Source organism: Haliotis cracherodii, unplaced genomic scaffold (assembly GCF_022045235.1).
Source record: "Haliotis cracherodii isolate W230 unplaced genomic scaffold, xgHalCrac1.p SCAF_1, whole genome shotgun sequence".
In the NCBI taxonomy this organism is placed as follows: domain Eukaryota; kingdom Metazoa; phylum Mollusca; class Gastropoda; order Lepetellida; family Haliotidae; genus Haliotis; species Haliotis cracherodii.
This window is the reverse complement of record NW_027266264.1, coordinates 76,826,110-76,843,963: the sequence shown is the minus strand read 5'-3', so window position 1 is coordinate 76,843,963 and position 17,854 is coordinate 76,826,110. Positions and strand designations below refer to the sequence as shown.

General features: G+C 40.8%; 1 protein-coding gene across 2 annotated transcripts in view; it reads right to left on the bottom strand.

Annotated features, from left to right (window-relative positions):
• Positions 1 to 17,854, bottom strand: part of LOC139476459 (ankycorbin-like) — a 91,911-nt gene that overhangs the window by 16,701 nt on the left and 57,356 nt on the right. For both annotated transcript variants that reach the window (XM_071259412.1, XM_071259422.1), the window contains exons 11-17: positions 17,637 to 17,732; positions 13,356 to 13,466; positions 6,850 to 6,969; positions 5,977 to 6,012; positions 5,651 to 5,812; positions 1,503 to 1,584; positions 1,141 to 1,253 (exon numbers count right to left, since the gene is read on the bottom strand). In XM_071259412.1, coding sequence (XP_071115513.1) covers positions 1,141 to 1,253; positions 1,503 to 1,584; positions 5,651 to 5,812; positions 5,977 to 6,012; positions 6,850 to 6,969; positions 13,356 to 13,466; positions 17,637 to 17,732 — 720 coding nt within the window. The remainder of the gene's footprint in view (positions 1 to 1,140; positions 1,254 to 1,502; positions 1,585 to 5,650; positions 5,813 to 5,976; positions 6,013 to 6,849; positions 6,970 to 13,355; positions 13,467 to 17,636; positions 17,733 to 17,854) is intronic.

Here is a 17,854-nt window from a genome sequence, read left to right as displayed (position 1 = left end):
GACATTCTGCTCTCCGGGCTGATGCTGTACCACTAGACCACGGAGGCTGTCAACCACTGCAGTGATCATCATCCCAAGGACAACATGGCCCTCAAAATGGCAACCCCAGAGAGGGTGTTTTCAGGGCATTCTCCTTCATCAGATTGATAACAGTGAGCGAGTTGGGACTAGTGCTGCTTTTAACAGCATTTCAGTTATGTCATGGGGTGTCAGCTTCATGTGGAAGGAGAGCCTGAAGTGATGCAGGTCTTGGACGTTTACCACTTTGGTGAAACCCAAGAGCAGGGGAATGATGCTGACAAAGCTAGAATCGCAATCGTAAATGCTTCAGTATTTAGGAGGATGTTGTAAGAACATGCCAACATCCTACACAGCCTGGCCATGCTGGGAAATGACGACTCAGTGAATCTACATGCTCTAATAAACATCACATCAAACAATGGATACCTCACACATCCAAATTATCCTCTCTGAAAAGAACCACAGTTTAAAACATATTGATATAAGTTTTCAGTTTGTACACAATTAAGCATTTTGTATATATCCTATTCAGGGTACTGATAAATAGTAAGCATCGACAAAATCCTCTTGCATGAAAGTAACATTTTTTGACAAGACAACAATTCTAATACCAGATGCCCTGTTATCACAAAAACAGAAGGTCAGATATTTTAATGTATGTCTGAACTAAGATTATATTTCCATCTTAATGGTAATATTCGATCAAATTCAAAAGAACATACAGACTTCTGATTGAACCTTCTTGTGATACAGGGGAACACCTGTAGCCGACTGCTCGGGATGCACAAGTATATACATATCTTTATGACAGCTATGATTCCAACAAATCATATTGGGTAATATACTGACACTGTGTATTGAATGCTTAAGAATGGGCAAAAAGCCTTAGAAGTGTTGTCAGAAGTGTCAATGCTTTTTTTGCATCTTCTTTGAAAAATGTTCTGTGGTGTGCAACACGGTAAAAGGTCAAATAGTTAGTCATTTAATCTCTCTCATATGCATTGTAAGTATCAATGACAGCAATGAGAACCTTCCTTCAAGGAACAATCGGAAAATATCCACATGAGTATTGAATGCAAAAATGTCCCTAATAAGCACTTGACCTTGACCTTCCCTCACCTGCATTTTTTCCTTGAGATGGTCATTCTCCTGTGTAAGAGTCAGGATTTGAGAGCGAAGCAAAACCAACATCTGCTTGTCATCTGGAGATGAGCGATTACGTCGTCTGCGGGCTGGAATATATAGCCAAAGAATTATGATTCAAGAGTCAATTACCGCAAAGCAATTTTCACACTAAATATATAAACAAGACTTCAAACACAGCAAATTTACAAATTCAAATTCCTTGGCTTACAAATATGCCATAATTACCTCACATAAATATGTCAAGGCAATTTTCTCTAAAATTCTGATTATGGTTGACAAAAATGAACAGATAAACTGGTGATATTCTATTTATTTTCTCTGCTAAATACACTCACTTGGCGAGTCAAACAGTTCCTCATCACTGTCTCCCCAACTGTCTCCTGGCATGGCCTCCCCCTCCCTCATCCTGGACTCACTCTGAAAACAACAGCAGGCAGTTCACAACTCCGGTACACATGTCACATGACTTCTGTAGTAGCACTCAGGGTCCCATTTCACATAGAGTTCCAAGCGTTACGTCTGCTACGAGTCTGTGTTATACTGTGGGAAGGACGACAGTCGTAACGTTAAAATCTCCTTGTGAATGGGGCACAGTACTGTCTACCTCATACAGTGCTCTACATATATGACCACCAGTGTGAGATGTTGTCTACTGATGAAACACTTTAAATAGCAGAGAATACGACATTCACCTGACTCGACATCCTGTGGAGGTAATATAGGGCTGGGACAGGTAACTCGGGTACTCGGGGCAGGTGGGTCCTGAGTACGACCCAGGTACCCACAGGACTACCCGGACGTGTGGTTAGTCACTTGATACATTATTTAATGACAAAACAATAAAATTCCATAGTTACTCTGGAAAAATTTGCTAATGTTTGACATTTCTTTCTGACTGTGCACATCTTCCTTCTGACTCTTATATGTTTGAGTAAAGACAAAGCTGGCCTACCTTTAGAATGCAGTACCACAAACTTTTCAAACAAGTGACAATACCCTATGACGTAATTTGCAGTATTTTGTTGCCAGTCACACCGGCGAAACAATGCCCTGTGACGTCAGGGGTCATCGAGGGTGCATAAGCTCCTCCCAATGATCTATCAACTCTCCACGAATGTCATTGATGTCATTGAATAAGCGCTGTGGAAAGTTTTGAATATTTGTTTATTGAATATAGCCGGCGGGAGCGCATTTTATAGCAAGTGCTAGTTTACGAAAGCAATTATATTTTTTATATATTTTTTAGTTTGTTTTTCTCGTAATTCAAGTGGCTTAAAGGGTTATAAATGGGAACTAATATACATATATTATTTTTTCGGTGCATTAATTTTCATTATTATGCACAAGAATGTAGTTTATTAGGGATATTATATTGGCGCTGAACACATCCAAATATCGCTAGTGTTAGGGTAGGTTACCCCAAACTCTATCCTTAGCCCTTGGATCCCCTTTACGATCAATCCCCCTTTTCGATCATTAGGGTTAGGTACCCGTTTAGTGGCTAAGAGATCACCCGAATTCTGTCCTTAGCCCTTGGATCCCCTTTACGATCAATCATCCCTTCACGATCATTAGGGTTTGGTAAATCTACCCGTTTAGTTTCTATTATAGATTCTATAGCAGCTGCTAATATTCTTCACACAAAAACATCGAGTAAAAAGAACGAAATGGTTTTGTGTCGAATACTTTAGCTACTGGAAACTGTCCTGGAACATTCACAGAAGCCACTTTCACCGGCTACATTTTTTCAGTACTGATTCAAAAGCGAACTCACTGTTGTGTCGTCACTAGCCATGCACATGCCTCCCTCGTTCCTTACTATTATCCACATCATCCTTACAGTGTTCCCTACCACACTTTTCTGTCACAAAATCCATCCGACGAATTATTAAATAACACGTCATTCATGCGTACACGCGAGTTCGACGTCTGACGTCTGACGCCTTGAGCCGTTTTCAGTTGGCACCATATCAGATCATTCCTCGCCACTCGGTATCTTGTATATTACGGAATGGGACCAGTTTGCCAAATGGCACGCGTCCGACGGCTTCTCACAAAAACTGGTTGCTTGTCTTTGAGACAAGTGTCCTAAGGCAGAGACTGTCCTCACGAGAAGTTGTGGTACTGTATTCTAAAGGTGCTCCGACAAAGCTTTAGTTAATTTCAGTGTATGCATGATCAAATCGTCTTATACTATATCTAAATACTTTTGCCAGGGCTCAGGTAAAACAATTCCTAATTGAACATTATGTACCCAACTTGAGACCACAGTGAGTACCCTGGTAGGGATGGGTAACTGGGAGTCAGTAGCCTGGGGAGGCCATTTGGACTGGTCCTAGCCCTAGAAGGTTTCTTCAGATCTCCATGCAGAAAGGTATTGTACTAAAGTGAAAGGTGTGAGATTGACCCTGGATACAAAAAAGATAGGGAACACAGCAAAAGATTAGCCATTATATATTGGACTAGCAAACAACTAACTTCGTTCACTGGATATCGTGAAAAGGAGAGAAAAACATGTGTACCCAAACAGTGACTATATACATCCGATATGGCAAAACTACAGCTTCCTACATTCCCCTTAGGAGTGGTAATAGTTTGTTTGTTTGTTTGTTTGTTGTTTAATGCCGCACTCAGCAATATTCCAGCTATATGACGTCGGTCTGTAAAATAATCGAGTCTGGACAAGAAAATCCAGTAATTGATATCATGAGCATCGATCCATGCAATTGTGATTGATGACATGCATCAACCAAGTCAGCGAGTCTGACCACCCGATCCTGTTAGTCGCCTCTTACAACGAGCAAGAGGCTTGATGGTAATAATTGTCTGGGTTCGTAAATAGTGAGGCTCAGCTAAAGTCTATGACAAACTGACATTAAAAACCCTTGGGAATTGGGTCCCCTTAACTATGACAAGAACTTTTCAGGTGAGCTAAAAATAATAATATGAAATTTAAACAAATTTAATCCATATAATCACGACAACAAAATTACTGTTCCATGATGAAGTAACACCATAAAATATAACAAGAGCTTCCACCAAGTCTTTATGATATCTCCTGACATGAGGTCAAGATGATCTCAGAATGACCTGCTAATCGGTTAATTTGACATTTCCAAGGAAGACACACATAACTTGGCAACAGCCCATCCTTGGAGAGTAGCATCACAGACATTATACAAGAAACAGCGGTATGTAACAAAGTATTTGTTCCTCCCACGGGGGTACAATCCTAATGTTTATCAAAGTCTGGGCAGTACACAAGACAAGGACTGCTAGACCATGCAACACACTTACTGATGATCATTAGTTTTGCTTACAGAAACTTAGATCAATTTCCTGGACGTTGATTACTCTCCTGAATATCCTTTCCCCAACATTTTGATTTAACAGTAAAACAAATATATTGAACAGATACGAGTTGAAAGGATACACACACACTGATAGGGAATGTATGTAAAGAGTGTCCATGAAGGGGTGAGCGAATGAGTCAATTAGGTTTAATGCAATACTGTTGTAGAGTTGGAGAATGGGACTTACTCTGTTATCAACAACATTACAGCCATATCCCAGCAGCTTGCATGTACTTGAGTCTGACGCAAACACTTTATTTACAGTGAGCCATGCTTCCAGTGAGTGAATGTTGTTTTATGCAGCAAGATTCCCACAAAACCAACATAACACAGCGATTGTAGCATAAACAAACATCCACCTCCAAGGGTATGACAAAACACAATCAATCTGGTCATACCTTGTATGCCCCCAATCCAAAATGGAGATTATTTCATACTCATGATCAGTCAATCTAGAAACATGATTTGTTCTCTTAACACTGTCTGTGTGATCTACCTGAGATATTCTCTTTAATAACTGGGATGGTCGGGTGGCCTAGTGGTTAAAGCGTGGATACCATGTGTTAAGCCCATTTCTGGTGTCCCCCGCCGTGATATTCCTGGAATATTGCTAAAAGCAGCATAAAACCCAAACTCACTAACTCACTCTTTAATAACTTTGTAATATCTTTCCTCACCCCTCTGCTGGCATTATGGTCGGACAAGGTCTTGTTCTGTACAGATTCATGACCTACTCCTACTGTCGCACAGAGTATCGCAGTGAATACTTGTGACTCTCTTCACCCCTACTTATATAGTTGTTCCTACAAATGGCTGCCACTCACCCCTCTGCTGGCATTATGGTCCGACAAGGACTTGTTCTGTACAGATTCATGAACTACTCCTACTGTCGCACAGAGTATCGCAGAGTATCTCAGTGAACACTTGTGACTCTCTACACCCCTAGTTGTTCCTACAAATGGCTGCCACTCACCCCTCTGCTGGCATTATGGTCAGACAAGGACTTGTTCTGTACAGATTCATGACCTACTCCTACTGTCGCACAGAGTATCGCAGAGTATCTCAGTGAACACTTGTGACCCTCTACACCCCAACTTATATAGTTGTTCCTACAAATGGCTGCCACTCACCCCTCTGCTGGCATTATGGTCGGACAAGGACTTGTTCTGTACAGACAGGGATTCGTTTTCTTCAGACAGACTCCGGTTGTGTAGTGATAGGTTCTGGTTCAGGTCAACAAGTTCTTGGTTCTTCTCTTGTTCTTTGCGCAGAATATTTTTTAAGTTGTTCAGCTGAAAACACCAAAGTAGTCCCCTAAAATTATGTATACAGAGTATAAATGAAGACATGGCCAAGATTTCGTTTACAACTCACTTAGATCTAAATCTCAAATTAGGACAGATCAGCATATGGTGAATATTTGAAAGTGTATGAAATAAACACCAAACAATCTCACCTCATCTTCAATTTCCTGGGGAATTTCCGTCTGCCCCTGTTAAATACAATTTCTGTATAAGTAAAGATAATAATGATGCTTCTTATATAGTGCTAATTTCCTTACTCATGTATGGTAAAAGCATGACAGATAAACGTAAAACTATGAAAATAACGATGAAACTGACGCCATGAAAATTATGCGGAGACAGTGATTAGGAGTCAGAACAGATATGTTTAAGTTGACGTTTAAATGTTTGGAGGTAAAAGGCAGACTTCAGATCAACAGGCAAGAAAATCTTGCCTCAGCTGCGAAAGGAGCTAGCAAGCGAGCGGTCATCTTAAGGTTCCAGGCTTGAATTCGGAATAACATGATTGCATTCAGAAAGGGATCTCAGGGAATGTAAGTAAACAGCTGATGTAGACAAACAATAACAGATTCAGGGTGTCAGGACCATCAGTGCTATTTCAGCGACACCCTGGTCATTGGCAAGACAAAGCTTCAGTAAGTGAGTTACTTTGGTTCACACCTCTTCCAGCAGGTGTTCTGCAATATCACAGCTTGTAAGCTTAATGTGGGACGTTCAAGTCCAAATAGAGGCAAGTCGTTTGTGAAACATGGGAGAACTTCTGAGGTGCAGGTCATTCTCAACCAGACTTTCTCTGATTCTGGGCCAACAACTGAACCCCACAACCCCACACAACCCCATCTAACCCCTCTACAACACTGACAGGCATTGAAGAGGCTTACATATATGCTCAAATATTCCTATCACATATATTAGAGGACATGTGAAAATAAACAAATATATAAGTATTTTCTAACTGGATGAAATAGAGATTTGCCATATCTTTCAAACTTAGATTTAGCAGATGTTGATGCTGTGCTTGTTACCTGCTGTGAGATGGCAGCCATCTTGTGTTTGAGTGCATCAATCTTGTCATACAGCTTCCTGTTCTCAACAGTCAGGTTGTGGTAGTCCTCATTCAGCTGCTCATGCTCTTCTTCCAATTCCTGAAAAGAAACGTTAACCTAAGTTAGTTGTGCAAGTGAAATTAATGATGCAACAGTATTTCAAGCCAGCTTAATACTTGAGGAAATTCCATACAGACTTTATGGGATGGTGATACCAGATCAAGGTTCATGATCAGGGACAATCTTGGATTCGAACAGTGATCAACTGATCCTGGCAAGACCAAGGGACATAACTCTGGACAGGTTGTTGCAGTGCCTTAGACCATTATTGCCCAACATGTACTTAAAAGTAGTGAGAGAAGCTATGAATGCTCCAAGACCCTCCACCAAGGAATTGTTGAGAATAAAGACATACATTATGTACATACAGATTATTACAATAATTGTATACTGAAAGTATCAAGTTCTTCATGAAGTTATTTGCATGTTAGGTGAATCTGTTGATACTTGAACACAGTATAGACTTTAAAAACTCCTACAATATCAAAGTGCCAAATATGCAAGATGTGGTTTTGATGTTTGTACTGGTGAATAGCTGGTCAATTTAGAATAGCATGTAACGTTTATCACAAGTATGTTTATTTCGTTTGTTTTTTAATGCCACACTCAGCAATATTCCAGCTACATGAGGGCAGTTAGTAAATAATCAAGTCCTGACTAGAAAATCCAATGATTCACATCATGACCATCTATCTACGCAATTGGGATGCGATGACATGCATCAACCAAGTCAGCGAGCCTGACCACCTGATCCCATTAGTCACCTCTTACGGCAAGCATGGGTTGCTGAGGCCAATTCTAACCCATATCATATCGGGGCTACATGTATGTATAACATCTACACTACAATACATATAGGTTAAACAATGTTGTACTCACATAGTGAGAGAATGAGTATGGTTTTATGGCGCTTTTAGCAATATTCCAGCAATATCACAGCGGGGGACACTAGAAATGGGCTTCAAACATTCACATAGGCTTAGCTGGAATTGAGGGAGATACCAGTTGTACCATAAAGCAATCTTAGCAACACAACTATCATCAGGCAGTGTGGAACAATGAGTGAGTGAGTGAGTGAGTAAGGTTTTACACCACTTTTAGCAATATTTCAACATTATCGTGGCGGGTTACACCAGAAAATGTCTTTTACACATTGTACCCATGTGGGGAATCAAACCTTGTTCTTTGTCGAGAAAACGCTTTAACCACTAGGCTACCCCACCGCCCCTGAGTGTGGAACAAAGTCCTATTATCAACCTCCTGTCAGCCTGGCTATCATTTCCAACCACCATAACATTGCTGTAACATTGCTGTAAAACTGCTGTAACATTGCTTTAACATTGTTGGGTATGGCATAAAACAATATTCACTCACCAAGGTTTTTAAGGTGCAGTTTACATTCGAATGTGCAAAAACACTTTAAATGCAGCACCATGTGCAAGTGAGAAAATTAACTAAATCAAACAAACAAACAAACAAACAAACAAGATGGTGCTGAAAAATAAGTTAAATTGGACCAATTCATTCAGTTATTTTATAATAAGTATAATTTCACAGTACTTCACCCCCTCAAAATCTGGAATTCATCCCATCACAAGCCAAATAATTCATTGTAGGTGTGACAATTCCTGTAGCAAGGCCACTGGTCTAAATTATGAGAGTTTTTTTCAATTTCTGTTTCACTTAAATATGTGTTTCAAATACCTTCTGATTCCATTAAAACAGTAACGCTTACTTCTCTGTTACTGAACTCTGAAGTCTTCACAGACGTGCCATCATGTTACATGTGCAATTTGTACATTGGCAATCATTTCACCCACTTGTATATGCAGGAAAAAAGCCACTCCTCTTTTAACTTCTCTATTACAGTATTCTATATCTTCTAAGTGTACATAATTTATTTAATTATCAAGAACTTTTATCACATCCAAAATAAAAATAAACAATCTTATCAAAACAATATTTTCAAGCTGATAAAAGTACAGATCTTCCTGTCATCATTCTCCGCTTGAAATAAACATTCCATACGGGACTATCTTCAGGCTCTTTTCCGTGACAATTACATGAAAACTATATTCCATACACCTCACAGCATGATTTCCTGTGCAATATCCGGCAATGTAGCCTGACACTGTAATCTGCTTATAGATCGTGTTCATTTGATTAGATTAATTAGCCCCCTGCTAATTAATGTTAAACTGTCGCTGAAGCCCTGCCTGCCTGCCAGGCTGCTTGATATATGTAAATATACATTCTGTACACCCTGCCATGACAAGTTCCTTCGACATCAGTGTATCTGTAACAGCGGGATTTATTGAAGTGAATCAACTGGAGATTCCCTCCCTCCACTGTATTCATTTGGGGGCTATCATGTTTCAGACTGAATTCTGGAAATTTACATTAATAAACAAATAAAATTGCTATAAAGAAATTGTTTAAGACTTTTCTTGATAAGGTCAGGCCATTTTAGTGTCATCACAACAATCCTCCATTCAGAACAAAAAAATATCAATTGTCAAAAGGTCAATGTAAAATAAATGCTAGATTTTTTTGGTATTATCAGGATTCTGGATATCATTTTTCAATGTCTGTTGATCAGAAGGATAGTTGTTTCATTTCCCTTAGGAAATTAATTTTCACAAAAATACAAGATAGTTTTTTTAAATTCATACACAATTTTGTCACTGTTGGAATATTCATCTATTATTGACGTCAAAAACAATTTTTTTATAATTACTATTTTTATATTTCATAAATTAATGAACAGATGCAGAAAACAAGGACAAACATGATAAAGATATCAGTTTGATGTGTGGCAACATATAACTGATTAAAGAGTTTAAAAGCTGCTTTAACGGAAGTGTCAGTACTTTTGTAAACTTCACATGCAGCACAGAAAATAAATTAAATACCATTGTCAAATACCTTAGAAAGGAAACCACAGCAATTTGATTTGAACTGTTTCACAAAATTATGAATGAACTGAGCCTCCAATTAAATCACGTTTGTGATAGATAAAAAATAATTCTTTGAAAATTCAAAACATAACATTGTTTCAAAGATAACTGACAATCACAAATGTTAGTATGACAAAGAGTGCAGGGAATCCTGGATCAAAGGTTCTCAAGCCCAAGGGTCAGATCATCAGTTAGGCTGTTGCTCTAGCAAAGAAAGGTATTATGGGTAAGGACATAGGTTCCCAGCTGTCTATGATTGTTGTAAACATGGTAAGAGGCCATGAAATGGATCATGAGGTCAAACTCGGTGACTTGGTTGATTGTATGTCATCATATCCCAAATGTATGGATAGATGTTCATAATCACACTGGATTGTTGTATCTAGACTTGTGTTTATACAGACTGCTGTCATATAGATAGAATAATGCAGAGCTTGACATTAAGCAACAACAAACAATACACAAACAAAATCTACCAAAAAGGCCACTTGTTCAAACAGTAATCACAGCTTCTCTCAATGTTTGGCCTGCTCAAGTTTTCACACTCCATTCAAGTGATTGTTTTGTCTGCTGTTTTACGTCAGCAATATTCCTGCAATGTGATGGCAGCGAAGAAATAATCGAGTCTGGTCCAGACAATCCACTGATTGATATGAGGCAAGTCTCAAGGGCATGATGACACCCAATCAACCGAGTCGACGAGTCTGACCACATGATCCATTTCATGGCCTCTTACCATGCTTACGACAATCATAGACAGCTGGGAACCTATGGGGACGAGTCAGACCACCAACTCCATGTTGTCACCTCTAAGGACAAGTATAGGTTGTTGGGGACCTCTCATTACACATTCAGAGTCATATATTTACTCAAAACCACCCACGGTGGTACAGGAGGGAAATATATAACTAACATTAGATAACTATACATAGAACAATTTAAGACACTGTATACACACATTGCTTGTTTAAATTAACATCAGAATGAAGGGTTTTAGAACTCATTCATGAGTATAGAGGTAAATTTACATAAATTTTGCAAATATTAAGGGGTGTTGTTGGAAACTAGTCTTGCCAATTTATGGGTATTGGGAACTCTATTCACTACATGATCATCACAAAAGTAACAGATATATACAAAGAACACTATATGTATCTCGTATGGACAATGTATGAATAAATCTTGGTTGAGGAATAATGTTCCTCAACCAACATTAAACCCCAAACCATTCAAGCTTCGATCATGTCTCTTCCACTGGTAGACAAATATGCTCAACTTACCAATTAACACTTTTTACTGTTTACATATGTACCTTTGGCATATGAAAGTCAGGTACAGACAGAGGATATAGGTTTTGGAAGATATGCAATGTCTTGACCCTCAGACCAGGTAACTCTTGACCCCAGAGGAAGGGAGATAACTGTACAACATGGATGATACAAACTGGGACGTGGTACAAGGAACAAGAGGAATAAAACCACATACTGGGGGTTCAACTAACATCATCCCCCATTATCCAGGCTTTTATATCTCCCTTCTATAACAAGATCTTGGACCCTTTCGCTACCATAGCCTCGTTTTGAGCTCGATTTGTATTGCGCACCTCTATGTATTCCCACTTAACAAATTGTCATCAGCGAGAAAACTTCTGTTAGTAATAGGAATGATGATCCAGGGTAATTAAAACAGAAGGGAGATATAGTACCCTGGACAATCGGGGATGCTAACACACAGAGGGTACAGTGCAGACTTACTACATAGACATTCTACTACCTCATTCTGAAAGCCAAGGACAGGTTCCATGCATGTTTATAAAGGCACAGTAGGCAACATAGTTCATTCATGAAACTGATGAGGTGAAAAATATCAGTTCTGATCACATTATACTAAAAGAAAATATTTTTCACTGATAAACAGATTTTAACTGATCAATATTTTTTAAGAATTGATGACTTCAGGTCAGACAAATATATGTCATATTTTGTCAAAACAAATCTTGATTTTGAAGTAGTAAAACGAATAAAACAAAAATATTGTTTCCTTCTAAAACATCCTTGTCTTTGTTATTAAAAGTTTAATTGCAATGACTTCAATTGTTTAACGCAGCATCAGCAATATTCCAGCTATGTGACTGGCTGACATGAGCATCGATCTACACAATTGTGACATAATGACATGCATCAATCTCGTCAGTAAGCCTGACCACCCAATCCTGTTACTCGCCTCTCACAACAAGCATGGGTTGCCGAAGACCATTTCTAACCCGGATCATCACCAGGGGGCAATGGTTTCAAGCAAAATTAACCATAAATCAATCCTGACAAACTATTCTTAATTTTGACTCCTGGCATATTGACCAAAAACTCCATAAAACTGGGAAACAAATATGTCTGGCCACAACAAGATGATGCACTGGAGTGGAGTGGGCGGAGAAGCAGCAATTTTTCTGTGTGTAAGCAGAAACATAATGCTCCAAGCGGGGGTGTTCTTGTTGTTGAGGCAGGGCCTGAGGACCTAGAAATGTTTGTAATAACCTTGGAGGAGTTTCTTTCTATTTCAGAACACTCAACTTGTTGCCTCTTTCCTGCAGCAGAGCAAAACGGGGGAACATGCGACCATCTACTTTGGCTTATGCAAGTTCAGTGTTTAACCAATATGTCATTAAAATCAGATCTTCTACTCTGATTCAATAGCCTTCTGTGTCAAGATCTGAGGACACCTCCATAGAAAGTCACGTCAGATGATTTCTGAGCAAACTTTGACTGCACAATTTACATGAAGAATTGTGTTCAGACATCAGCTTTCTTAAACAATCCGGCTTCATTTCTTTACAAATTCATTTAGAAAATTTCAATGTCAGCTAAACAAAACCCACACAAAACACAAATATACCCTTGATAGTACACTCTTTTGGGGTACAGATGCCAGAGTGAGTGAGTGAGTATGGTTTTACGCCGCTTTTAGCAATATTCCAGCAATATCACGGCAGGGGACACCAGAAGTGGGCTTCACACATTGTACCCATGTTGGGAATCGAACCCGGGTCTTTGGCGTGACAAGCTTTAACCACTTGGCTACCCGACTGCCCCTCATGGCGCTCAGAAGTGACAAGGTATACATAATATCCACAACAATACAATAACACAGGTTTATTACTTTACATTTGGAACTTACTGACTTATTTGTTTGATCAGAAATCATATAAGCTTGTCCCTATACTTTGTTAACTTGTGCCAAGAATCTAGAAGCCTTGACATTGACTGACTAATCAGAAAGATTGCCTGATGTGACCTCCTATGGACGTGTCCCAGATCTTCACACACAGAGGTATCTTGTCAGAGTAAAAGCTCTGACTTTAATAAGATTGGAGTTTCACAGTATTTGTACTGGGTTATGGTTGCATGCTGCCAAGGGCTACATGGAACTGCCAAATAATTGTTCCCACCAAAATTGCCATGTTCAACTGACCTTGAAAGCCTGTAACGTCTTCTGATCAGCCATTGGTTTCCCGTCAGTCACTGAGTCTTGCTCGCCTGACAGCCGTCCTGCGTCCCACGATTGTGTCTTCCTCAATGGATCCTGGACATAAACAGGCAGATAACAATGAAGAACTACAAAGGTGTTTGAAAAAATGCAAAAGCAGAAGCCCCATACCCACATTTTCCTGGATGGAGTTATTGTGAACATAATACATCCGATGTCCTTAAGTTTGAACTTGACCTTCAATAACAGTTACAAGTATTTCGAAAACGTTCCAAAGGGAAACCCTGAGTATAAACCAAATATGATGACCCTGGGAGTATTTCAATGTGACTACAAAGATGTGGCACATTTTGAATCTACATTAAAGAACAGTTTCAAAGTTTGTGAAGATTGCTTTTTGTACAGAATAGGGAAGGTAGGTTGCAATTGGTAGGTTTTGAACATGACTCTTTGAATAGTATTATCTCACGCCACATCTCTTTGATGTGGGAAGAAAGCCTGAAGTGATACAGATCTAAAGTCATTTACCTCTGGTGAAATCCTTGAGCAGGCATATGGGACTTAAATACCAAGAAATATCAGTGTGAATTTGGGATTTGAATACACATTCTGACCCAAGGGATGCAACTCTGCATAGAAAATTGTGACATCTTGGACCCCATATTAGCCACTCATGACCCCACAGAATATGACATTATGAATAAGTGATGGGTGATCATGTGGTGCCAAGTGGGAACTTCACACCAGAAGCGTCATGAAGCGTCTCTGCAGGTTACGATGTATGACCTGGCTGTTTGTGTGTTGCCCTCTCTGATGATGTGGCATATCACTCTGCTAGTTACAACGTATGACCTGGCTGATTGTGTTGCCCTCTCTGATGATGTGGCATATCACTCTGCTAGTTACAACGTATGACCTGGCTGATTGTGTTGCCCTCTCTGATGATGTGGCATATCACTCTGCTAGTTACAACGTATGACCTGGCTGATTGTGTTGCCCTCTCTGATGATGTGGCATATCACTCTGCTAGTTACAACGTATGACCTGGCTGATTGTGTTGCCCTCTCTGATGATGTGGCATATCACTCTGCTAGTTACAACGTATGACCTGGCTGATTGTGTTGCCCTCTCTGATGATGTGGCATATCACTCTGCTAGTTACAACGTATGACCTGGCTGATTGTGTTGCCCTCTCTGATGATGTGGCATATCACTCTGCAGGTTACAATGTATGACCTGGCTGGTTGTGTTGCCCTCTCTGTTGATGTGGCATATCACTCTGCAGGTTACAATGTATGACCTGGCTGGTTGTGTTGCCCTCTCTGATGATGTGACATATCACTCTGCAGGTTACAACGTATGACCTGGCTGATTGTGTTGCCCTCTCTGATGATGTGGCATATCACGCTGCAGGTTACAACGTATGACCTGGCTGATTGTATGTTGCCTCTCTGATGATGTGGCATATCACTCTGCAGGTTACAACGTATGACCTGGCTGATTGTGTTGCGTTCTCTGCTGATGTGGCATATCACTCTGCAGGTTACAATGTATGACCTGGCTGATTGTGTGTTGCCCTCTCTGATGATGTGGCATATCACTCTGCAGGTTACAACGTATGACCTGGCTGATTGTGTTGCCCTCTCTGATGATGTGGCATATCACTCTGCAAGTTACAATGTATGACCTGGCTGATTGTGTTGCCCTCTCTGATGATGTGGCATATCACTCTGCAAGTTACAATGTATGACCTGGCTGATTGTGTTGCCCTCTCTGATGATGTGGCATATCACTCTGCAGGTTACAACGTATGACCTGGCTGATTGTGTTGCCCTCTCTGATGATGTAGCATATCACTCTGCAAGTTACAATGTATGACCTGGCTGATTGTGTGTTGCCTCTCTGATGATGTGGCATATCACTCTGCAGGTTACAACGTATGACCTGGCTGATTGTGTTGCCCTCTCTGATGATGTGGCATATCACTCTGCAGGTTACAATGTATGACCTGGCTGATTGTATGTTGCCTCTCTGATGATGTGGCATATCACTCTGCAAGTTACAATGTATGACCTGGCTGATTGTGTTGCCCTCTCTGATGATGTGGCATATCACTCTGCATGTTACAACGTATGACCTGGCTGATTGTGTTGCCCTCTCTGATGATGTGGCATATCACTCTGCAGGTTACAATGTATGACCTGGCTGATTGTATGTTGCCTCTCTGATGATGTGGCATATCACTCTGCAAGTTACAATGTATGACCTGGCTGATTGTGTGTTGCCTCTCTGATGATGTGGCATATCACTCTGCAGGTTACAACGTATGACCTGGCTGATTGTGTTGCCCTCTCTGATGATGTGGCATATCACTCTGCAGGTTACAACGTACGACCTGGCTGATTGTGTTGCCCTCTCTGATGATGTGGCATATCACTCTGCAGGTTACAATGTATGACCTGGCTGATTGTATGTTGCCTCTCTGATGATGTGGCATATCACTCTGCAAGTTACAATGTATGACCTGGCTGATTGTGTTGCCCTCTCTGATGATGTGGCATATCACTCTGCAGGTTACAATGTATGACCTGGTTGATTGTATGTTGCCTCTCTGATGATGTGGCATATCACTCTGCAAGTTACAATGTATGACCTGGGTGATTGTGTTGCCCTCTCTGATGATGTGGCATATCACGCTGCAGGTTACAACGTATGACCTGGCTGATTGTGTTGCCCTCTCTGATGATGTGGCATATCATTCTGCAGGTTACAATGTATGACCTGGCTGATTGTATGTTGCCTCTCTGATGATGTGGCATATCACTCTGCAAGTTACAATGTATGACCTGGCTGATTGTGTGTTGCCTCTCTGATGATGTGGCATATCACTCTGCAGGTTACAACGTATGACCTGGCTGATTGTGTTGCCCTCTCTGATGATGTGGCATATCACTCTGCAGGTTACAACGTATGACCTGGCTGATTGTGTTGCCCTCTCTGATGATGTGGCATATCACTCTGCAGGTTACAATGTATGACCTGGCTGATTGTATGTTGCCCTCTCTGATGATGTGGCAGATCACTCTGCAAGTTACAATGTATGACCTGGCTGATTGTGTTGCCCTCTCTGATGATGTGGCATATCACGCTGCAGGTTACAACGTATGACCTGGCTGATTGTGTTGCCCTCTCTGATGATGTGGCATATCACTCTGCAAGTTACAATGTATGACCTGGCTGATTGTGTTGCCCTCTCTGATGATGTGGCATATCACTCTGCAGGTTACAATGTATGACCTGGTTGATTGTATGTTGCCTCTCTGATGATGTGGCATATCACTCTGCAAGTTACAATGTATGACCTGGGTGATTGTGTTGCCCTCTCTGATGATGTGGCATATCACGCTGCAGGTTACAACGTATGACCTGGCTGATTGTGTTGCCCTCTCTGATGATGTGGCATATCATTCTGCAGGTTACAATGTATGACCTGGCTGATTGTATGTTGCCTCTCTGATGATGTGGCATATCACTCTGCAAGTTACAATGTATGACCTGGCTGATTGTGTGTTGCCTCTCTGATGATGTGGCATATCACTCTGCAGGTTACAACGTATGACCTGGCTGATTGTGTTGCCCTCTCTGATGATGTGGCATATCACTCTGCAGGTTACAACGTATGACCTGGCTGATTGTGTTGCCCTCTCTGATGATGTGGCATATCACTCTGCAGGTTACAATGTATGACCTGGCTGATTGTATGTTGCCCTCTCTGATGATGTGGCAGATCACTCTGCAAGTTACAATGTATGACCTGGGTGATTGTGTTGCCCTCTCTGATGATGTGGCATATCACGCTGCAGGTTACAACGTATGACCTGGCTGATTGTGTTGCCCTCTCTGATGATGTGGCATATCACTCTGCAAGTTACAATGTATGACCTGGCTGATTGTGTTGCCCTCTCTGATGATGTGGCATATCACTCTGCAGGTTACAACGTACGACCTGGCTGATTGTGTTGCCCTCTCTGATGATGTGGTATATTGCTCTGCAGGTTACAACGTATGACCTGGCTGATTGCGTTGCGTTCTCTGATGATGTGGCATATCCCTCTGCAGGTTACAATGTATGACCTGGCTGATTGTGTGATGCCCTCTCTGATCACCCATTCTTGTAACCACAAGGCTCGCTGGTTCAGGCCTGATTACACTCAGGCCATCATGATACAGTTTTCATATTGCTGACTACACCCATTGACTCAATACCTTTATAGCTTCATCATCTGTCTCGTAGTCTGTTTGAACTTCTCGGCGAGGGATGGCAGGGGACTCACTGGCGTCAAACTCGCCTACAATGTCAACCTACAATACACAGAGGAAAACATCAATACAATGAAGAAACTTAATCAATCTCTCCCATATGTTCAGATCAGATTCAAGACATCCTTTCTTTTCTAATTTTCCTCATGATGCTACTCGCCTGT